Source organism: Genypterus blacodes, unplaced genomic scaffold (genome assembly GCF_046128005.1).
Source record: "Genypterus blacodes isolate CSIRO-AG114 ecotype Tasmania unplaced genomic scaffold, CSIRO-AGI_Gbla_v1 ptg000039l_1, whole genome shotgun sequence".
Classification (NCBI taxonomy): domain Eukaryota; kingdom Metazoa; phylum Chordata; class Actinopteri; order Ophidiiformes; family Ophidiidae; genus Genypterus; species Genypterus blacodes.
Window position 1 is genome coordinate 5,774,861 of NW_027466852.1, and position 23,708 is coordinate 5,798,568.

General features: G+C 43.9%; 3 protein-coding genes across 5 annotated transcripts in view; 2 read left to right on the forward strand and 1 right to left on the reverse strand.

The window, feature by feature from the left end:
• Positions 1-2,055: 2,055 nt before the first annotated feature.
• Positions 2,056-23,708, forward strand: part of LOC142996700 (cytochrome P450 3A56-like) — an 82,797-nt gene continuing 61,144 nt past the window's right edge. The window contains exon 1 of the mRNA XM_076147719.1: positions 2,056-2,059. The gene's annotated coding sequence lies outside the window, so the exon portion shown is untranslated. The remainder of the gene's footprint in view (positions 2,060-23,708) is intronic.
• hapstr1b (HUWE1 associated protein modifying stress responses b) lies at positions 8,405-12,691 on the reverse strand. 3 transcript variants are annotated; one of them, XM_076147983.1, is made up of 5 exons: positions 12,569-12,691; positions 12,236-12,469; positions 10,975-11,055; positions 10,091-10,366; positions 8,405-9,994 (listed from the first exon to the last, which is right to left on the reverse strand). In XM_076147983.1, the coding sequence occupies exons 2-5, from the start codon at positions 12,429-12,431 to the stop codon at positions 9,765-9,767; spliced, it is 783 nt and encodes a 260-aa protein (XP_076004098.1). In that variant the 5' UTR covers positions 12,432-12,469; positions 12,569-12,691; the 3' UTR covers positions 8,405-9,764. The 3 variants fall into 3 exon arrangements, with proteins under 3 accessions (XP_076004098.1, XP_076004097.1, XP_076004096.1); XM_076147982.1 differs by having other exon boundaries at positions 12,560-12,691; XM_076147981.1 differs by having other exon boundaries at positions 12,236-12,691.
• Positions 14,205-19,688, forward strand: abcg2b (ATP-binding cassette, sub-family G (WHITE), member 2b). The gene is made up of 15 exons (XM_076147989.1): positions 14,205-14,402; positions 15,047-15,106; positions 15,226-15,343; positions 15,595-15,750; positions 16,040-16,197; positions 16,391-16,542; positions 16,698-16,790; positions 17,009-17,157; positions 17,426-17,577; positions 17,948-18,037; positions 18,114-18,238; positions 18,417-18,571; positions 18,668-18,757; positions 18,876-18,931; positions 19,042-19,688. The coding sequence occupies exons 1-15, from the start codon at positions 14,254-14,256 to the stop codon at positions 19,187-19,189; spliced, it is 1,851 nt and encodes a 616-aa protein (XP_076004104.1). The 5' UTR covers positions 14,205-14,253; the 3' UTR covers positions 19,190-19,688.

Here is a 23,708-nt window from a genome sequence, read left to right on the forward strand (position 1 = left end):
AACGGGTAAAAAAGAGAAAATCCAGCAGGGAGCCTCTCTCTCCCTCTCTCTCTCTCCCTCTCTCTCTCTCTCTCTCTCTCTCTCCCTCTCTTTCCTTTATAACTCCTGCTGAGATGCTCCACTGATCAAACGCTGAGAGAGAAGAGGTGAGGGGGTGTGTGTAGAAAGAAAGAAGGAAAGAAAGAAAGAAAGAAAGAAAGAAAGACAGACAGACAGGCAGGCAGACAGACAGACAGACAGACAGACAGACAGACAGACAGAAAGAAAGAAAGAAAGAAAGAAAGAAAGAAAGAAAGAAAGAAAGGAAGGAAGGAAGGAAGGAAGAGGAACTGCCGAACACAGGGAGGGAAACCAGGGTAGTGAATATCTACAGTCAAACTGTAAGAAATGTGACAGGACTGACACAGATTTGACTTCAAGAAGATAGTAGATAGCAGAGAGCAGAAAGTACAGAGCAGAAAGGAGAGAGGAGAGAGGAGAGAGGAGAGAGCAGAGAGCAGAGAGGAAAGAGGAGAGAGGAGAGAGGAGAGAGCAGAGAGGAAATAGGAGAGAGGAGAGAGGAGAGAGGAGAAAGCAGAGAGCAGAGAGCAGAGAGCAGCTCAGCTCTCCCACTGTCTACCTGCTTTTTGCAGTCTTCTTGCTCCTCCTTTCATCAGAGGGAATTCAGTTTACATACCTGTAGCAGAAACACTGACAGCAGCCCACTGCCACTCTGCTGTCGACAACGACAGTGACAATCGCCATCTTATGGAGCTACTGCAGATAGAGAGAGAGAGGGAGAGAGGGGGGGGCGGGGGGGGGGGGGGGGGGGGAGTGGGGTCCAGTCTCAGTGTTTAGGAGTGTTGTGCACCTGCAGGACGTGTGTGTGTGTGTGTGTGTGTGTGTGTGTGTGTGTGTGTGTGTGTGTGTGTGTGTGTGTGTGTGTGTGCACGCATATGACTGTTTCTAAGATCTCCTAATAGACTGTGCACCCCAGTGGACTCTCCTGCTCTCCTGGTGCCTCCAAACACAAACACATTTATACAGAATGGCCCGAACTTGGAGTTTTTAACCGAAGCTGACAGTGGGAACACACACCTGTCACTCACTGAGTGCAATGTTTAGGTGATGTGCCAACACACACATATTACACACATTTTGTCCAATTTTGTCATGAATGAAAGTTTTTGTCCAGGAGTAGCACAGTGTGTAAAATGATGTGAATGGATGTGAAACTGAGAAAATCTCAGATGGAGCTATATTTGCTAACACATTATAATAATGCCACATAAATTAACAGCACTTTATCATTTAATTAATGCATGACTCAGCACAAATTACAATTTTTGTCGATATAAAACACATTTCCCTGTAGCCTCACTTGTTATTTTAAATTCTTCACACATTTCTTACAAGGCTGAAAATATGGACTCAAAATACAGCAGACGTTACATTTACATTTTAATGTATGTATGTATGTATGTATGTATGTATGTATGTATGTATGTATGTATGTATGTATGTAGTAGAAGTAGAAGTAATAGCAGCAAAACACACTCGAATGTTTCTTTCTTACTTTAGTAACTAACAAAGATGACCCATAAACCTTTTGGCTGATCAAAGGGACTCTGACCTCATTTTATCCTGAGAGTCAGTTGATGTATTCGTTACTTATGTTTGTTAAGTACCATAATTAATGCTAAGTTTTATTCAAAATATGATGTCAGCATGTTTTCTTAAAGTCATTTTCTCATTTATTAGTGTGGAGACGTGTAAGTCCATAATAAGCCGTGATTTAATGCATACATTAATTCATGCTGAGTCTTGCCTTTGTTAATGCATAAATTAGGGCTAAGTCACATAACCTTATTATAAGATCTCACCCTGTTGTTTTACTCCTCAGTATGGATCATTTCCTTCACACCATTTAAGTGAAGTAATAGCCCTCATTTGTCAGTAAGCCTGTCTTTAGATGCAGAGGGGCTTTGAGCTCAGACACACAGTGGATCTTCAATAAAAAACAGATTCCAGTGATACGCTTATGTATTCAGAATACATAATTCAAGCACCAGCGCAGAACAAAGGCCTTTTGTTTAACTATTGGACCAAACCCATTGAGTAATCAAAGATGGACTTACATTAACAACTCATAGAACTCCGGTTCAGCCATTTTTCTCAAAGAGAATGGGAGAGCAGAGAGCTATTCAGCCATCAAATGATTGTATCAATGCAATGATTTCATATCTACATAAGATTGTGCAATATGTGTAAATACTTGGGGAAAACCAAATGATATTTTGAATTATTGTAGCTCAAAGTGGTCTGACTTTGGAGCGAGCTCAGTGGTAATTGAGAAAACTCCATTATGTGTCTGTAAAATGAATTTTCCATGCATGCACTCATCCATTTCCGAGACGTTTATCCGGGTCAGGGATGGTGTTGGAGCAACAGAAAAGCAAAATGCCTGTGTGACTTTTCCCTCAGCAACTTCCCCTGGTGGCTTCCTCCAACATCTTCCAGATGCTCATGGGAATCCCTGGGGTTAAGGTAAGCTTGACTGGATGCCAGGAGTGTGAACAGAGCTCTCACTCTGAGGATAGAAGGACTGAACAGATCACAGCAGTGACCCTGGTACCTCAGGGAACCCAGAAACTTTGAAGCCTTTCTAAATCCACAAAACACATTTAGACAGGATTACAAAATTCTCTTGGCTCCCTAGTTATCTGTGTGAAGGGCAAAAGTTGGTCGACTGCTTGGCAGCCAGACGGCAAGCGACATAGCTCCTGATAAAGTTGAGGCTCAGCTGTTGGCTGCAATTGGCTGTGGCTCTTCACAGTGACTTATCAAGGATGTACTCTATTATTTCACTTCCTCCTACAAGTTTACATTAGGGGAGTAACTCCACACTCGTACATCTATATATACAGAATATGCCTTCTGCTGCAGCTTCTTCTTCTCACCCATTAGTCTCTACCTATGCCTTCACCAGCCTGGAGTGTCTATTGTACTCAAGCATTGACCTTTTTAAGTCCATTACCAACAATGGGTCTTAACTTGTCATCAGCAGGACTCATAAGTGGGTGTTTGGGTGTATAGGTGCCCTCTAGGCCAGTGTTTTTCAACCAGTTATCCAACTTCACTTAACGAGTCCGCGAGCCAATCCAGCCACCGCCCCTGGAAAATCGCTGGCCCCCCAGTGGCCCCCCCACTGGCCCCCCCACTGGCCCCCCCACTGGCCCCCCCACTGGCCACCTGACCTTCCACCACTCACACTATCGCGCACTTTTACTGAAGCGGTTTCTAAATTGGAAATATTTGACTTTCAAAAGGCTTTGATAGCCACATAGTGCATTACCTTGGGATGACTAAGGCGTTCTACATTTAATTAATGCTCTTTCCGGTACTGGCGCACTTGCCGGTCAAAATCACGGACAGCACCTCCCTCTAAATATTTCATTCAGATCATTTCAGGGAACATGTATGTTCATCAATATTTCCAAATGTCATTGCTTCTGAAACCAAAACATGAAATGCACGGTGTTCCCAGATAGGAATGACTGTGTGGAGTCAAACATGGGTTATGCTTTATACTGTAAAGGCTCACAAATGAAATGACCAGTTCAATGAGACGCTGTGGTGTAAGACAGAACAGACAATTGTGAATTTGACTTAAATGAAGTGGGGACAAAACATTTACAAAGCATTGTCTTTGACTGACGGCTTGAGTCAAAATCCCTCTGCCTGATACATTTACATTTGTTGGCGTTGTCTTTGCATCTGATTGTGGAATTGATGTTCCAAATTTTCTGTTTTCTGCTGTCAATTTATTTTAGAACAGTTGCCTTTTTGGAAGATGGGGACGACCAACATGTCTGCCCCACAAGGGTCCGGCTCATCAAATGCACTCAGTAGATAGATGAAGCACATCAGCATGTCAAGACAAATCCTGTTCTGCTCTGCACCTTCTCTCAAAGACACAACCATAGGAGACAGGCTCAGACCCTTTCAAACCTTCTAACGCTTCCTCATGATTTATGAATATGTCTACAAGGTTTAGGAGTTCCTAGACTTTCTGACATTGTTCAAGATAATTGCGTCCTCATCTCTGCAGAGCACAGCCAGGGCAACGTTCTCCTCACGCTTCAGTAAAAAGCACTTTGAAAAGTTCCTCTGAAGCCTCCTGACAGGAGTCTCTCCATGCTCCTAAATGTGCTGCAGTTCTTACAGCTCAACCTGGGATATCCTGTTACTAATCCAGAAGTCTCCAACCAGTCCTTTGTGAGTCCCATTCCAGCCGGTTCTCTAACCTGCCGTGTAAGTAATTGCTCTCACAGGTATCCCAAGATGCTCCCAGGAAGCTGGAATAACGGGTTCAATCAATTAATTTCATGGTGGAGTAGAAGAGCTGCAGGATCTGGCTCACATGGGACCGGAGACCAATGATATCCAAACAAGGCGATTTTCCTTCTTCAATCCATACTTCAACAGAGTTTATATTCTGCGATGAAATGAATTGCTTTCTCCTGCTGTCCCCAGTTGTTCCCAGGGAGTCGTCTTCCTCAAAGACTCCATTCACCAGTGGCTTCTGGGGTTGCAGCCATGACAGTCACTTAACTTCACATCCTTGGCCTCCATCAGGATACATGGAAGGGACAATTGCACTATTTGGATAAAGAAAATGAAAGGTGTTAACAGAGTTATGTTTTCAAGCTGAAGTGGTAGGGAGAATCTGTCTGTAGGGGCTGAGTGTGAATGATCAGATGTACTAAAGTGCAGGTTAAAGATGTTGAGGGTAACAGCTCGGCAAGTCCCAACAGATAAACCCACTAAAAGATTTAATATGTGCCAAAACAAAAACACTGACTTCACTGACAAAATACAAATGGTACTGAAGAGGGAAAGTGGGGTTGTGTGTGTGTGTGTGTGTGTGCGTGTGTGTGTGTGTGTGTGTGTGTGTGTGTGTGTGTGTGTGTGTGTGTGTGTGTGTAAAAGAGAGAGAGAGAGAGAGAGAGAGCAGAGGGGAGCTGATGCTATCAGACTCTTGTCAGGTCCTGTTGATTTTCTTTATATCAATCACTGTGTAAGGTGACTTATAGCGCAATGTGTACACACACACACACACACACACACACACACACACACTCTCTCTCTCTCTCTCTGCATCTCTCTATCCATACCTCTTTCCCCCTCCTGCCTATATATCTCTCTCGCGCACACACATTGTCAGTCTCCTCCTTTCTTTCTCCATCCCCCCTTTTGTCACATCATTAGTCTCTTCGTGTGTCTCCTTGTTCTCACCCAGGAGCTCAGTGAGGATTCAGGCCTCCTCTCCTCCTAGACTCACCTACATCCTTTCATCCCTGTCCCCTCCTCCTCCTACTCCTCACTCCTTTCTCCCTCCTTTTCTTCTCCTCCTTGCTTAACCTGCTTCTTGAGCCCAAATAAATAAACCCACACACACACACATACATAAACACACGCACAGATACACACACCATGACCGACACTATACACCAGGCACACACACAGAATCCAGACCAAACCTATCTGCAGCCAGCAGCACATCTAATCCTCATGCTCGGGGAAGAGGAAGACTCGGCAATCGTTCCACCACTCATTTCCTTTTCTTCTTCCTCTCTCCATCATTCTCTCTCCTCCGCCTGTTGTTTTTAGATTAACAGCTTCTACTTTTCACCCTTTCTTGTATGGCGAATGTGTCACACGCAACACAGAGATGACAGCAAGCGCACACACGCGCGCTAATTTCACTCATCGACTCGCATCACTTGTCAGCGGGATATGTGTGTGGAGCGTTTGGTTCAGTCAGAGCCTCCATCAGCTCTGCATGGCCCATGATTGAAAGTCACAAGTCGTCGTGCTGTCTGCTGATGGTGCCCCCGCAGAGCTGGACGCTGCTGCCCTCCTGTGGCCATTAACTGGAACTGCGGGCCGCTTTATAATGACCGTTTGAATTTTATTTTTTTTGAGGAGTTGCATCACGACCACCCCCCCACCCCCCACCGCCCCCCTCTCCTTTGCACCAGCATAGCCACCTCAATCCCTCAATCCCCCCCCTCTCTGCTACCCCCCCTCTCTGGGTTGGATAAATATTGCTGGAAGATATATAACGTGTTGCTATGGTGATCAGCTCATGGGTTTTTTTCATTGCATTTGTGGAAGACAGGGACATGCTGCTGCGCGGGGAGCTCTGAAGATCTGGTGTGTGTGTGTGTGTGTGTGTGTGTGTGTGTGTGTGTGTGTGTGTGTGTGTGTGTGTGTGTGTGTGTGTGTGCAAGGACACGCTCAAGTATGTTTATGTTTGAGAGACAGAGTGACGGGGGTGGGGGGGCTCCTTTTGAAGAGAACATTCAGAAAAATGTAGCAGACCCAAAAATAGGAGACCGTCTTTCAGTCCTTGTGTTTTCATGCATGCCACGCACCGCTCACCTACCGTGTGCATAGAACTAACAGCTCTGACTACCAGCTGTCTCTAGGGAGTGTTTAACCTCTCTTCCTCCTCTCCTCCTTCGCATCCTCCTCTGTCTCCTCCATCCCTCCATTTCCCCCCAGCCGTCCTCTCTGCTCCGTGTCTCTGGGGACACATTCTCAGTCTGCCCAATTGGATTCTGTTTATGTGCATGTGTTAATGTGTTAATGAATGTGTGTTTGTGTGGCTCTGTGTGTTAACGTGATGACATGTGTGTGTTTGTGTGTGTGTGTGTGAGAGAGAAAGAGAGGGAGAGCATGATGTCCTCTATCAATTAGTGCAAGCTGGTGCAGCAATTATGAAGACCCAGTGTGTTTACGTCTGTGCACATCCACACATGCACACGGGGGATAACTAGTGCATCATTGATCGCCAGCTGTCTGCCATTGAAGACTCCCAATTGGTCAAGCCCACACAGACAATTGCCATGATAGAATGGATTTGTGTGTGTGTGTGTGAGTGAGTGAGTGAGTGTGTTTGTGTATGTGTGTGTGTGTGTGTAATCGTTCACAAAACACGCCACCAACTCTCTCTTTCAGACCAGACGGCACCCCAGGAGACACCTACTGTATATGTGTGTGTGCGCGCGTGTGTGTGTGTGTGTTGTGAGTTGATATCAGCTCAGCCCAGATGGCCATCTTTGAGGGGTTTTCTGGAACATTCAGACACTTGTTGCTTCTCCTCATGTCTCTTTCTCTCTCTCTCTCTCTCTCTCTCTCTCTCACACACACACACACACACACACACACGCACATTGCTTCTTTTGAAGTGTGAAACAGCTTGCGGTCAGCTCTGCTCTTCTTCCACAGTTCCATCAAATAGCAGCCTTTACACCAGAGCCTTTAGATACATGATGAAACAAAAACAACCGTGAAGTGTTAGGAGAGGAAAAGAGAACAGATATTCTCAGTGGATACCGTATCAGGCATCAGTGTGCAGCTCTTTCTTCTCCTCTGCAATGTCGGACTGGTAGGATCAATAGATCAAACAGTGGTCATTGCACTTACCCCGGGCAAACCCAGAGGTCGGAGGTCAAATATGTTGTCATGGTGTGGTGGTACATCACTTCCTCTGCTGTTTCCATCATTAGTAGTAGCAGCTTTGGTAGAACTTTGTGAGCAATAATTGTAATGTTAAGCATTCAAGAACTGTTGCATGGGAGTCAAGCACACTCTGGCCTCAGTTGAATAAATTGCTTGACTGTTACTGTGACTCTGCAGAGGGATGTGTCACTGAATCCATTTTCTTTAACGAACTGGAGATGAAAAGAGGAAAATCTAAGTAACAGTAATACGATTCTGTTGGGAATAATATGTTTTAGACCAAATACATCAACACTGGCTGTAGACATTACCTAGTGCTTAGATGGCATTAAGGCAACCCACCTATTAATATAATTTATATATCGAAAAGCTTTAATTGAACAATAATGTACAGATCTCCTGCATATTGACGATACTTTTCATCTATGAGGTCCCCACAGCAGCAGAGGAGCAAAACAAAAAAACTAGCTGTCTGTCGCCATCATGCGGTAGAAGCTGATACTGCATGTATGTTCTACTCGTTTATCGTTCGTCTCACTGTAGCAGCAGTCACGGGAGGATTTGCAGGATTGAGCCACTATGTTCCTACCGCACAAGATCCTTTAGACTTTGCTCTTTAGTATCTAGACTTGACGTGTTCAAACTTATAACACACAGAAATTCAGATTTGTGTAATGCACAAAGGAAAGAATGAAAAATTAATTGCATTTTAGAATCAGAATCAGAATCGTTTTCATTGCAGGTTTAGAAGCTTCCATTTTAACACGCCTACAGTAATCAAGGGAAGGATCACTTTTGACAATAGAGATTAATCAGCACTCATTTAAATGCTTTGAGAGCGGGTGAAGCGAAATCTCAGGAAGGCGTTAAATCAAACCGTCACAAGAGACAGAGCTTAGTGAATGCTTGTAGTTTCTTTAATGCTAGATTCATTATTGTACATGGACATCTCTGATTGATTTGTTCTTTCTTTTTACAATATGTACCACTTATAACAGCACCTACAAGTAATTTACACACGTTAAGACGAGGGTTTATCACACGGCAGTGCTTAGAATGAGCATGTCTCTCACTGAGGACAAGACATAAAACAAGTGCCTCAAGTCTTGGTGAACCGTCATCCTCATCCCTTAACAGAGAAACGACACCCATCACCTTCTAGTTTCAAATGTGTGTAGCATCTCGTGCCTTGTTTCAAGAGACAATGCAGCAGTCCACCAATAATCCAAAATTTAAACAAAAAGTATTTCTTAAAAATTAGGAACAACTGCTTTGTGCAAAGGCTGACAAAAGCTAAATTTAAAAACAAACAAATACTGTACATCTGGTTTATATGTAAATATGAAAATACCCACAAGTGAGGGTGAAATGTGATGATGAAATTGTTGAGTAAGACCAGAACGTTTAGGCAAAGAATGATTGTTTCCGTCTCATCTCACACTGTTCTGACTGTCGGCTGAGGCTGTCAGTGTCCGTCGTCAAATTCAGTTGTGCAACTAGGACAGAACTGCTAATCAGTCCAAGTTTGGGCAGCCAAGAAAAAAAATCTGATGCATCTAATAAAACTTGAGAAAATAATTGGGGACGGTAGGTGCTGAATTTGCCAGAACCCCGCATTCACACACACACAGCCAGAGATACTGCAGCAGCGTCCTCAAAGGCAAAGAAAAGTACAATACAATAAGTGGCAGTTCTGCTGTCAGATATGCAAATACTCAAAGCAACAGCAGTCTGGTACACACACACACACAATGCTGACAACCGGGAGTCCAAACACACAGCAGGGAGGCCGTTTGGACTCCCAATGTGCTTGGGTTTCAACCCAGTCTGGATTGGCCTTCAGAGAGGAAGAAGAAGTACGCTTGAATTAATGAAGAGAAGAGGACAGCGAGCAGACGGCAACACACACCTGATTATCAGATGTGGAGCACAAAGGAACCTGGCTAAGTAAACAGCATAGAGCTTTACAATCTGTAATGATCTGAAGAGAACTCAGTGCTCTTTACTACCAGATCTACGAAAGGAAAACAAATATATGAAAGGAAAAAATCTGCTGTAGAAAAGGTGTGAGATACCAGGAGGGTTAAGTAAGAAAAGGAAAGGGAGAAATAAAGATGTTGATGGTTTCGTTTTCCTTTATTTGTAGCATCACAACAAAGATGAAAAGAAGGAAGATTTGATTGGTTGACGACAGCATCAGTCCACAGCTGTCCTGTGGGCCACTGAGGTCAGCAGGGACTACGTGTGGGAAGAGTTCAGAGCATCCTGTTACGTTTGTGAGTGGGTGAGTCTATGATGACATCACTACAGGGGGTGGGACCTCGTTTACGATTGGCTGTGGGATCCATGTGAAGTGCCATCTCCTCAGCAATGAAGGTGTTGAGGTCTACGTCGTGAAGACCATTTCTACGACGACTTAAGGGCTGAGCGGGGTGAGTGGGAGACCCAGAGCGCACAGAGATGCTGGCCATAGCTCCACTTAGACCTGTAGAGTCAAAAAACACACCAGGTTAGATTAGAGGACGTCTCCAGCCTCATGCTCTCATCGCCTCCCTGCTGTGGTCGTGCCACTCTGACCCACCGTGCAGGGCAATGGCCTCTCTGAAGGGCTGCAGGTCCGTCTCCTCAGAGCTGCCCGTCTCTGGGGGTGACGGTCGACTTGCGGACACCATGGCAACTCTGGGTGGGGCACGTGCTGTCCGTGGGGGCGGGACTTTGCCACACAGGAAGCTGATAAGGTCCTCTCGCCTGATGGTTCTTCTACGTTTCTTCACCCACGCAATTACCTCCTTATTCCTGCATTGATAGCCAATCTGGATACCCAGATCGTAGCTCCGCTGGCGAGCCTCCACACTCTCTGTTTGCACAGAAAAAGTTATTTAATACTGGGACACCAGAATCTAACATTGTATACATCAACACTGAAACACAAAGTGGCAACATTTTAGGTACATGCTTCAAGGAAGTAAGAGGAATGACCTTCATGAATGTATGAACATGAGCTGTGCTTGTCTCTATCAGCCACTTAGCATGGTCACAGCAGCACAGGTCACTCACCAAACACACATGTGAATGGCACAGGTAAGTACATAACCACCATTGCTGGTCAAGTTCATCATTTAAGGCTTCCTTTAACAACTGAATGCATGACAGTGGCTGATGCAGGGGACTTACTACTAATCCCAGTTTAAATTTCTTCATTGGTCTTCAAGTTGCATTGACCAATAATAGCACATCTAAAATAAAGCATTAGGGCTGTTCCCAGGAAGACCAAACTGCAGCAACAGCACAAGGAAAATATTGGCACACAGATCAATACTCCTGTAAAATACACCCACCATATTTAGAATGAGTGGCACATGGATGCTGCTCCGTACCTAATAAACTGGCAAACACACACTCCTCAGTGTGAATGACAGTTGACCTAACAGCAGTTCAGGGACACAGCTCTTATGTATGACTTGCCTTTATACAGGTTGGTGACGGCTGTGGCTGCATTCTGGAAGGGCACCCAGAGAGAGAGGCCTTGCTGCTGACACACTCGATCTGGAAAATAAAGCCAAAACATTATTAGGCTTGTGATAGCGACTTTAAAAATAATGCTGTTGCCCTGAAGGCCCCAATCTACATGTTGACAAGCTCACAAATCTACACAAATCCCTGAGCGCACAGCCCATCATGAATGTGATGTCTGGGTTTAAATAGTATTCAATCAGAACAAGAGAGTTATACAGCCTGACCACCTCCAGCTATGCTTCCAATAATTGTCAGAACAACACAAACACTAAACACACTGCGGGCAGCACCACCCTGATCAGACAGATTGTGGAGACACACATTATCGAGTGTTTCATCAAACGATGACTGAACTTGGCAAATAACTGCAAAATAACAGTATAACAAATAATAGCTGGTTAACAAGTCAAACATGTCCTCATCTTGTATTCATAATGCTTCATAAAGTCAGCAGAGTGTGACGAGCTGACGACTCAGATGTCACTTTAACATGCAAACATTTACATAAAGCCCTTCGCCATTTTGTTCTTAGCCATATCGGTGCAGTTATTAACATAAGTCCGGTGACTTGACTGTTGAAGGAAAAGACTCTATAACGCGCTTCTACCATGTTAAGAAGACAGTTATCGTCGTATTTCACCGTCAACAAACGAGTTATTTTCACTGCAAAACTCCTCCCTGTTTATCGCCATTTTGACGATCAGTCCACAGATGGACTAAACATGCTTACTGTGAGCCATGTTGTGTCCTAACAGAGACACCGTGTATTGCAGCACATCGCTACGTTAGTGCGGAGGGAGACACTTAGCTCGGGTGCTCCTGTGACAGCTGAGGCCACCGGGCCAGACTCAGCCTCACATACTCTCTGATACGGGGACAGGCTATGTACCGCTACTAGCTTTAGCATGGGATTAGCGTCCCACGGTCAGTACGGAAAAGTCTGAATAATGAGTTAAATATCACAGACTTGCTGATTTACAATACAACTGAATAAACGCTCTGTCTTGTGTAACTCCACAAGAGAATGGAAATAGACTTCTGTTTGGCAGTGCCGCCGTGGAGCTGCTGGGGCAGCCCGTCTCTGTGTGTTAGCTCTCCGTGCCCTTTGTGTCTCTCCGCCCAGCTTCGACGCTAGCTGCCCGGATTAGCTTTCGGCGGAGCTAGTCCTGACCGCTAGCTTCACTTTAACTTGACTAGCTTTGGCGCAGACCTTTGTAGAGCTGTGCCACCGCCGTGGCCGAGTTCTGAAAGAGGTGCCACGACTTCTCCTGGTTCTGCTCCGACTCCTCCTGGTTTGGCTCGTCCTGTTCGGCTTCGGCTAAGCACTGGCGTTCCCACTTCGAGAACCAGTGTTCGGGGCCGTGCTCTTGGATCTCCGCTTCCCCCTCCTCCTTCCTCTCGTCCATAGCTAACGACAGCTAGCTGTTAGCTAGTAGCCCATACGCTAGCGTTCGTAAAATATACAATTGTTCGGTTAGAATGAAGACTTTACTTAGGTTTCCTTCGCGTAACAAAAGAAACACGTTACACAAACCTAACAAACCGTTTGAAATCTCTCGCTGTTAGAGCCGCATTGTGAACACTTAGATTCCGGCGGCGCCGTCTGTGTCATACACACCGAGGAATGCACCGACAACACCTCAGGGTTTCTTCACCCGACGTCACTGTGTTCTAGGGGCGGGGCTTTGCGCGGGTCACGGAACTCCATTGGACAGCGGAAAAAAGAAAAGGTCAGATGAAAACAACGCTGGCTCCTCCCACCCCCGCTGCGCTACATTTAGAATCTACATGCATTCTGGCCGACAGGGGGCGACGTCAGCACGTCAAGTTAAGATTGAATGAACGAATGAGATAGATAGATAGATAGATAGATAGATAGATAGATAGATAGATAGATAGATAGATAGATAGATAGATGGATGGATCATCATTTTGTGAGTCTCGCCACTGAGGCACTTTGGTTTCCCCTCAAACCAACAGACTTGTGGTTTCAGTTGTGTAAAGTCTAAATTGCTGATGAGTTTGCAAGTTTGTCAGTCCTCCTCAAGTTCAAACTAGTTCCTCTTTTGCCCAAACCATTGTGGGATCAGCCCCAGCACCTCCATCCGTCCCGACAGAGTCAGCCCAAGGAGCTGGTGGTGGACCTCCGCAAGAAGAAGTCACCCCCCACACCTGTGACCATCAATGGGGTGACTGTGGACTCTCTGCAGGTATACAAATACCTGGGAGTCCATTTGGACAACAAACTGGACTGGTCTAAGAACGCTGAGGCTGTTTACAAGAAGGGACAGAGTCGACTCTACTTCCTGAGGAGGCTTCGATCCTTCAATGTCTGTAACACCATGCTGAGGATGTTCTACCAGTCTGTGGTTGCCAGTGCCATCTTCTTCGCGGTCGTGTGCGGGGGCAATAGGGTGCGAGGTCAGCTGACGCCAACAGGATCAACAAGATAGTCAGGAAGGCTGGCTCCGTCCTGGGGGCTGAACTTGATTCGTCGGAGCGTGTGGCGGAGAGGAGAATGCTGCGCAAGCTACGGAGAATCATGAACAATGACTCTCACCCTCTCCACAAGGTGCTGGCCTCATACAAGAGCACCTTCAGCAACAGACTCATTCCCCCCAGGTGTACTACTGAGCGCCATAGGAAATCCTTTTCTCCCTGTAACCTTGTAACCTTGTCCTCCTTATGTACTTATACTGTCATGTACTGTTCCCCCCATTGTATGTACTTCGTACCCCCTTATTGTGTGTACTTATCGTGTACTTATCGTGTTTTTATTATTTACATTCTTGCACTTTTCATTATTGCACTAGTTGGGTTATTTCTGATTTCTGGTTCTTGTTTTCATGCTGTTCTGTAACTGCTGCACAGTTATTTCCCTCGGGATAATAAAATTTCATCTAATCTAATCTATCTAATCTAATCTAATCCATGAGTCTGATTAAGAATACAGAGCACAAACAACAATACTCTGGTAAACACTGTTAGTTAGTTACTTGTATTTGCTGAGGTCAATATTTATCATGCAGCATGGAATCTCGGTGGAGGAGGTTCAATGTCAATGTCACTATCTTAGACATGAGCACAAGGGCCTCAGGAGGTCCAAAGATCAGATCAGTTTATAACACACACTGATAACGTTGTGCTTTGGACATTCTTCTTTGGGCTTCTACCTGGCAGGTCTCTCTCTGAATCCCACTGTCTGTCCTCTCACTGCTGTATTTGAAGATGTGTGAGGTAGACCGCAGCGATGTTGAAGGCTGTATCCAGACAGGAGGGCCAGTGGTCACATTCAGCAATTTGCACTATTGCATTAGGGAGAGTAGGGCGATCTGCTTCAAGAAGGGTCCGGAGAAATATATTCTCAAAGATGTAAGGTAGGATATGATAATTAATTACAATATTCACTTAGAATATTGCCATTGCAGTCGTTCTGATTTGTATGGCAGAGCTATGATCTGGTATTGAAGATGCGTTCCTGCTGCCTTTTCCTTGCTCTGGCTGGGACGAGATTCTAAGCCAAAGGAGAATCATCCATTTAAAGTATCCTAAGCTTTTCCCAAGGCTGGCATGCTCATAAGTCGTAATCGTAATCGTAAGTCAGGCTTTATTAAAGCATGATATGATATTTTAAAGAAAGTCACCAAATTCAGCATTAGAAATATGTTCCTAATATGTATAACCTTATGCTCATTGTTATGTCACCTGCTACTATCTTCAATAAGAAATATGTACTTCCTTATAGTCTGTCTTTCACTTGATTGCCTCTGAACACCAAGAGAGGGGATATTTCATTACATCCTGCTTAAAAAAGATACATTAAAAAATTAAACACGAGAAATGACTGCAAATTGCAATTATCAAATGTAAGACAAGGTTTGTAATTATACTGTGAATCTTTAAAGCACAGTACAAGCAAATCACTAATGTCATGGCACTGATGTAAGCTGTGAGAGAAAAGATGTGCTCTTGCAGATAATGTAGAAAAGGTTAATCTTAATTGTTGTTATTATTGTTGCAGTGGCATCATGAGACCTGGCATGAATGCTATCATGGGTCCAACAGGAAGTGGCAAAACATCGTAAGACGCTTGTGCACGCACGCACACACACACACACACACACACAGGTGCTGCCAGAGACACCTTCACATATGAACACCCTCAACCTGGTGAGTATTGAGTCCCTCTGTCTTTGCCAGGCTTCTGGATGTGCTTGCCGGCAGGAAGGATCCTGCTGGACTGCGCCAAGGGAAAGTCCTGGTGGATGGCAAGACTGTGACCTCTGACCTCAGGCTCCGCTCTGCCTATGTGGTTCAGGTGCAGATCTATACAGGAATACACACAAATATATTTTTTGCATATCTATTTTTATGACTGTGTACATCTGATTTGCATATATATATATATATATTGAATTGTGGACTTTGTGTTACAAAATAAGCCCTTTGTGTATCTCTCAAGTAATCAGAATTTAAAATACAGGGATGTTTTACGTATTTGTACAAATATCACATTTTGATAACGTAAAACATTTCACAGTTTGTATTGTTTGGCCTTTGTGTTTGAAGGATGATATCCTCATGGGCACACTGACTGTGAGAGAGAACCTGCTGTTCAGCGCCAACCTCCGTCTCAAACGTCAGCATCACTCCTCCTGCGACAAGCAAAGCAAAGTGAATGCAATCATAGAGGACCTGGGCCTAACGGACTGTGCAGACACTAAGGTCAAATGGAGCAAGCATACGCTAATCTTTGCATACGACTTCATCTACAGCAGAACACACACATTGCTCTTGAATTTGTTTGAGTTTACTGATATAATAACTAAGATTAATAACCTGTTATTCAAGGGAGTCCTGACCAAGACAAGCAGCAGAAAGTTTCCCAAAGATTAAAAAAAATAGCAGAAACACAAACTATAACAACAGCGAAACCATCAAATGGATTAAGAATGAAGTAAAAATACACTAATACAGTTGCTGTGTGTGTGTTTACCGATGTGTGCATGTGCAGATAGGTACAGAGTTTCTGCGTGGTGTATCTGGTGGTGAGAGGAAGAGGTGCAGCATCGGGATGGAACTCATCACCTCTCCCTCTCTGCTGTTTCTGGATGAGCCGACCACAGGACTGGACTCTTACACTGCAAACGTTATCATCAATCTAATGCACAAGTACAGCAAAACTAAACGCACCATTGCCAATAAAGGCAAATACAATACGAATACAAAACTCTCATAGTGTGCTACCATGTTACCGCTACAAGTCGAGGGAATCGCACCTCTCGGAACACACACTTTAGTTCATGACAGGGCTCTGCTTGTTGACTGTAATAACATAAGTGAAATTCTTCTTTGGTGTATCCAGGTTGTCCAGGAGAGGCAAGACTGTGATTTTCTCTCTCCACCAACCACGTTACTCCATCTTCAGACAGTTTGACCAGCTGACTCTGATGCATAAAGGGGAAGTGGTGTACGCTGGAGCAGCTGACATGGCCTTGGAATATTTCACAAACCTGGGTATGGGTGTATTTGAGTGTTTATTAGAAAGGCCTTTTTTTGGGTAAAGCTGTGATGAATCCCTACAGGGAAAGATGATCCATTGTATCTCCATATGTGGTCCTATGTGGTAACTGACCGACAAGTGTGAGTATGTGTGTGCTTGTGTTTCACAGGCTACCAGATTGAATCCTTCATTAACCCTGCTGATTTCTTCATGGACATCACAAATGGAGAGGTTACATCAACACAGGAGTCATCTACAACAGGTACACCAACACAAAACATACACACGGACACACACACACACACACACACACACACACACACACACACACACACACACACACACACACACACACACCATATACATTTACATACAACACTAACAGAGACTAATGACTAATGACTCATTCAAACTAGGAAATCCAAATATAGGGACCATTTTCTTGAGCATTTGCCATTGCCTTTATTTCTTTCCCTACAGAGAAAGGTAAACACACACTGGCAATAAAATATTGCCAGTCCCAGCTGTACCAGAATTTGGTCGATGAGCTGAACCACCTGAGCCAGGCTGTTGATGACCCGACCAAAGAAGAAGAGGTGGTTGCCTATGCTACGTCATTCCAGTATCAGGTCAGCCAGCTCTCATGTCAGCCTCTCATACATGCAGACCTCAGACCAAGCATGTTAGATGATGAATTCCCATTCGAATGACGTACCATGTCATCATATTGTAACGTTGTTATTAATGAACTGTAATTGGATGGAGCCGTTGATTTTAGATCCAACGTTTTACATGCTTGTGTTTAGCAGCCTGCTGAGTGAACCCTGTCATCTCTATAAAACGTTTCTCAATTTTCCCTGTTGGGCGTGTGTGTGTGTATGCGAAATTGAGAGACAGATGCGTGTGGTGTGTGGTAGGACAGTGCGAAACCTTCTGAGGAACCCCCAGACGTCTTATGCCCAGTTCGCTCTCAGCATCTTTTTTGCTATTCTGGTGGGACTCATTTATTACCAGTTAACCTTCACGCTGCCTGAGGGTTTACAGAACAGGTAGAGTAAACCTGCCCTGCAGCAAAACACACAACTCACTTCAATCTCAGCCTGTGGGTCTGTTTTTACATCCTCCTGCATCCTCTTTCAGTAAATAACTACTTAATGACAAAAAAGATAACATCAAAGAAAAGAGTAATGATATCTAGTCAATCTTGGCAAGAAGAAATGAGTGATGCTGATGATGACAATGTCATTTTATGTTTATGGGGGGACAGCCCAAGATATGGTGACATTAGTCTGAACTTTGTTCAAACTGATAATCTCTCTCTCTCTCTCTCTCTCTCACTCTCTCTCTCTCTCTCTCTCTCTCTCTCTCTCTCTCTCTCTCTCTCTCTCTCTCTCTCTCTCTCTCTCCTCTCTCTCTCAGGTCTGGGGCGTTCTTCTTCCTTATCATCAACATGGTGTTTGGGAATCTCTCTGCCGTTGAACTCTTTATCAATGAGAGGGTGATCTTCATGTGAGTGAGAGATAAAGGTTTTATGCCTCTCGTGCATACATGTGTGTTGAGTGTCGTTCTCTGATGTTCATTGCAGCCATGAGAACTCCAGCGGCTATTATTGCACATCTGTCTACTTCCTATCCAAGATCTTTGCCGATCTCATCCCCAACCGCATAATCCCTATTTTGGTGTTTTCAGCCATTGCCTACTACATGATGGGTAATTAACATGCAGACAAGCACACGCACACAAACACACAAACACAATGCCACACAAACAATGTTGTTTCCTTCTGTGTCCTTTGGATCGTTGGTTGGTGGAATTATTAGTAACACTTGAGTAAACAGTCTTGATTTTATGGCTTCTTCCTGTTTACGTCTTTCCATTGCTCTTCCAGGTCTGAAACCTGTCTTTGTGGCTTTCCTGTGTTTTGCACTGACCATGTCCCTGGTCAGTCTGGCAGGAGTCAGCCTGGCCTTCCTCATCTCAGCTAGTGTTTCCTCTTTCGCCATGGCCAACATTCTTATTGCTCTGCCCTTTGTTTTCATGATGGTAAGACCTATATACACACCATTATGATGATATACTCTTTAATGTAGTATTATGTTTCATAAATTAATCATTATGCTCTTCCTCCTCCTCCTCTAGGTCTTTGGGGGGTTTCTGGTCAATCTCAATTCCATGTTGAGCTGGCTGTCCTGGCTGAAATGGATGAGTATTTTCAAATACGGACTGGATGTAAGAAAAATAAGCAGAGTCTGGGTGGGAGTGTGTGGTTATAGAAATGAGATAATGGGGATCAATCTAATCTGTAATTGACATGTGAAAGTTGATCAGCACTGTGTTTCTGTCTCAGGCTTTGTTCATTAATGAGTTGGAAGGACAGCTGTACTACGTCGACAACACCACAGTGTGAGTGCAAAGTGATAACATGTCTACTCCTAAAACACAATTACTCACACACAGCCATGCACACACACACACCCTCACAAACACACTGAGCTTTTCTGTTTGTGCTGCAGTGTCCAAGGGGAGGTGTTCTTAAAAGCCCAGGGCATTGACTACTCTGTGTGGGGCTTCTGGCAGAACCAGGTGGCCCTGCTGGGAATCACTTCTGCTTGCATGGTCCTGGCATATGTGCAGCTACGACGAATCAACCGCTGGAAATGACGTCTCTGTCTTCATGTATCTATCACCAAGTTGTCTTCATCTTATTTATTTTCCACACTCAAATGATACACAACATAAGCTTGTGAAACAAAGAAAACTGGTTTACAATTGTTTCAGAGTATATGTATGTGTGCACTAGTCTCTCTCTCTCTCTCTCTCTCTCTCTCTCTCTCTCTCTCTCTCGCTCTCTCTCTCACACACACACACTCACACTCATCGGCCGTGCCCATGCACGTGTTGTAACATTTGACTTCCCGCTGGATAAGCTGTCACTAAGCACACTCAGTCAGTGGCTGAGAGAATGTGCAGCACCTCAGCCAACATCTAAGCCCTTACAAAGCTTCTTACAGTGAGGGGACAACTGACAATATAACATTAACATTATTGAAGGACTGATTGAAGGTCTTTTTTCCACTTTACATAGCTGTTCATGTACAAATGATCACGGCTCTTTGCATAAACCTTGACATGTACCTTTTATTAAAGCCATAGTGAAAAAGTTGATTGTTTGCCATTATGTTTCAGTATCATATACCTCTTTTGCTGCATAAGTTGGTCACGTAAATTTTACCTTAATATTCAAAATGTTACATATTAACAGAAAACATTACATTTAAATACATCACATACACAACCATGGGTGCCAATCGCACATTTGTTGATAGTCGATCTCATGGCGTAGATGTTTGTACAGTAGCCTTCGCATGACTGAATGCCACTGTGAATACTGCAAGTATGTTATTCTAATCATGCACAGCTGTTAGACCTATTGTATTATCTAAACATTCTTGTTTTGTGTTGTTATTTGTGAAATGAGGTGTGATTACTTACATGGTGTAAATAGTAGGACAGCGTGACCACACTGTTTTTACACCCCCTTGCTTGTCTACTCTTTTATTGCTCTGAGTCTTAAGGACCTTGAACTCTAGTGTAACACAATCAGCCAAAAACTGTTTTATATGTGTGTTTGTCTTGAGTAATGGACACAGTAGTGGACGCAGTTAAAGTTCCCTTACTGCTGAAGTTAAGTAACTCAAACAGATGTCTAATTTAATCCTGTTCCACAAAGAAGACGTAAGAGAAACACAAGGGAATAGACCAACATGTAATTTAAAACTATTCCTCTAGTTAATAGAACACACTTCAGAAACTTTTCATACTGTTCTCCCTGTTATTTGTGCTGTTCCCCACTGTTAGCGGTGTGTTTTCCAACCCACGGAGCCACTCGGTGCATTTTAGCAGCACATGCTCATCCACCCTGTAGTCCTCCTCTTCCTCGTATTCCACATCATCATACTTATATTGCTCGTTCAGAAGTGATATTTTCACAATGGAACATATGTCTCCCAGTTCAGCATCACTTTTGTTATTTCTAGTGTTGAATTTGCTGTTTGGGGGCTTGGCTCGTGCTGCTGGTTGATGCTTTTTGTTTCTTGAATCTGTCATGCTGCTGAAAACACCAGCTCCATCTCCAGCAGTTCTGACCACTGAGCGTTGACGTCTCTCACCATTTCTCCGCTGCAAGAGCAGAACAGCCTCTGGTGTGAGTGTCAGAGTGAAACGGGCCTCCTCCTCACGTTTGGTCCTCGTCTTCTCTTCTGATTTAATCCTTATGGATCGGTCATTCCCACAACTGTAATGTTTTGTCTTAGACGTAGAATTGCTCAAACAGGAGACAGGCGAGTTGTCTGAGAGCATCTTTGATGAGGGCAGCAATCGGTCCCTTCGCTTCACATGCAGCTCTGCCCCCGACACTGCTTTAGCGATTGGCAGATGACTCTTGTGTTGGCTCTTCTTCCCCAGCTGCTTGAGGTTCAGGGTCAGTCGCTCATTTATTGAGCCGCCTTTGTCTTCTCTTGAGACCTTGGTTTTGGTCACAGTTGTGGCAGATGAAGCATTTACAGGTCTCTCCTTCCCTTTCAGTCCCGACACAGACCGTGCAATGGACACAGGTGGTATGAAAGGCATTTTAGCAACACACAGGAACAAGTAGGAGAGGAGTTCAGTGTAGCATTTGAAGTGCTCGAAGAAAGACGATGTATTAATGGAGGTGAGATATTCCAGTGCATCGTCGGCCATGCAGGGTGTGTTGTTGTAGACAGCCACCGGTGCTGACCTACCCCTGAATAGCTGACGTCCAGTCTTATACCCAGCTAGCTGGAGGGTGTGGCATGGCACCCTCAGAAAGAGGAGGAGGGCTTTGTTTCATCTCACATGGTTGCTACTCAAAGGCTCAAAGATCTAAAATAAACACTTCTAATCCTCCGGTCTCAAGTGAGGACAAAGCTGCGTGCATAATCCACATACACACACACACAGAGCTTTGATCATGCCTGAAAACAATTAGGGTCACGAGATAATTACCCCTAAGTGCTTAAAAGCAGACACTAGTGAAATCTATGAATAACAAAGGCAAATCTACTTTCAGGTCAAATGAAATACATCTTTGGAGAAATGGTGGTCAATGACTAGCACCAGTCTTCAAACATAGAAAACAGAACAAATCCAATACAGACAATATTTATTTGATATACCTTCATACAAAACATGTTTAAAATAGATCAATAAAATTAAGTTGTCCGAGAAATCCTGCAGTACATTTCATCTGCTCGATCCCATTTCAGTGTGTGTGTGTGTGTGTGTGTGGGTATGTGTGCGCTGTTCAGCAGCAGGTCTTTTTTTGTATGTGGAGGACCCGTTGACACTGTGGGCAGAAGTGATAGGCGTCCTTAAAATGGCTCACAAAAAATGGAATCAGGCAGCAGCCAAGCACCAACCTAAAAGACAAATTAGTCAGTCTCCATCTCATGACTTTTGGGGAAACAGATAAAGTCTATTTCAATTCCTCTCTTACCCAAATAATATGAACACAAAACACATGAGCCACGCGTACGATCCAGCACGGTAGGTGACCTGCGTGGTGATCTGGCTTTGACAGGCCGGGCATGTCACCAGAGCTGGAGAGCGGAACAGCTCTGTCTCATAGCTCACAAACTTAGCTCTGGGAGGAGACGAAGCAGGAGGAAGAGGAGCAGCAGCAGACACTAGAGGAAGACATGGCAGGATTAGATAGAATGCTTAGTTTAAAACATTTCAGTGGTAGGGCTTTACCTGATGTGAATGTGTCTAATGTGCCATTACCTTCAGATTGCTCTCTCATATTAGGTAACATAAGTAAATTTACAAGAACATAAATGTGAGGAAAAACAGGAAAACCTTGCATCTTTAGAGCTGGAACTGGGGAACATTTCACATTTTACTTGCTGGAGGATGAAGACAAATATGTGCTACAAACTGAAAGTGGAGTATGTACCTGGAAGAGTTGACTGGGCTTCGATGGAGCAGACTGCTGCAGGGGAAAAAGCAACTGAAGGAGTAGGTGGTGGAGGGCTGAATGGTATGTGAATGTGGTGGATCCTCATATTTTGCTCAGCTCGACTCTCATCTAGAAAGCACACAGAAATAGAAACAATGCATCTTGGCATATAAACTGCCAATGTCACACACTTGTGAAGTGCTTCACAAAGCCACAATGAGACATTTTACCTAATCTGAAGTATGGTGGAGGTGTAGGAAATGGCTCCTCTGTTTGTGATAATGATAATGATTCCATTTACCAGGTTCAGTGGAAGAGAGTTTTTGTTTGCAGCCAGTAACAATTCAATTGCAGGCCAGCCAGGTGTGGTGGAGCCGTGCTAATTGATCCACCTCTGATTGGTTAAAAAATGTATTACCCAAGAGCAAATGGGACAGTGAGCTTAAAATGAGGTAGAAGGAGAATAAGCAAGTTTGTACAATTATGCCCATTCATCCTATAACACGTATCTCTCTGATGTACTTTTAGTAAAGAGATAAATAGAATAAATTGCAAGTAATGTGGAGGTCATATAATTCACAAAGACATTTCAAAAGTTGAAATGATTCAACAAAACTGAACCAGAATGTCCGCTATGTGTGGGAGTGAAGTAACGTGTGCAATGCACGTTCTTTGATGATGATGCATGATTGGCAGCAGTTGGTTTTGTTCGCTGCAGTGGTGCGTCTCCTCCATGACACAGTCTCTTCATTAAAAGTGCCCCTGGGTTCTGTGGGAAACAATGAACGCTTTCTAACACAGACCAGTATGGCCTGAAGTAGTTTAAGTCAGTTTAAGTAAGTATAATTTATTATTCATTAATTCATTATTTGATGATTGAAAATATTGAATGCACAAACTGTTAAGGATATCAGATGACTGACAATGATCATTACAAACTATTCAGGGAAAACAACAATACTGTGATAATATGCTATACAATGATTGTGTTCTTCTTGTGGTTTACTCAAATGAGCACGAGCTGAGAAGAGTTACAGCCTGTTTTGTCATTTGTTATATTTTAGTAGACTTTTAAGATGGTACCTTACACAAGTATTCCTTTACCTGAAGAACTCAGATTTTGTTTTCTGCTACTATTTTCAGAGGGAATGTTACTTAATCTGTAGTGCTGGTCAATGGTTTAGCATTTTGAATTAAAATTAT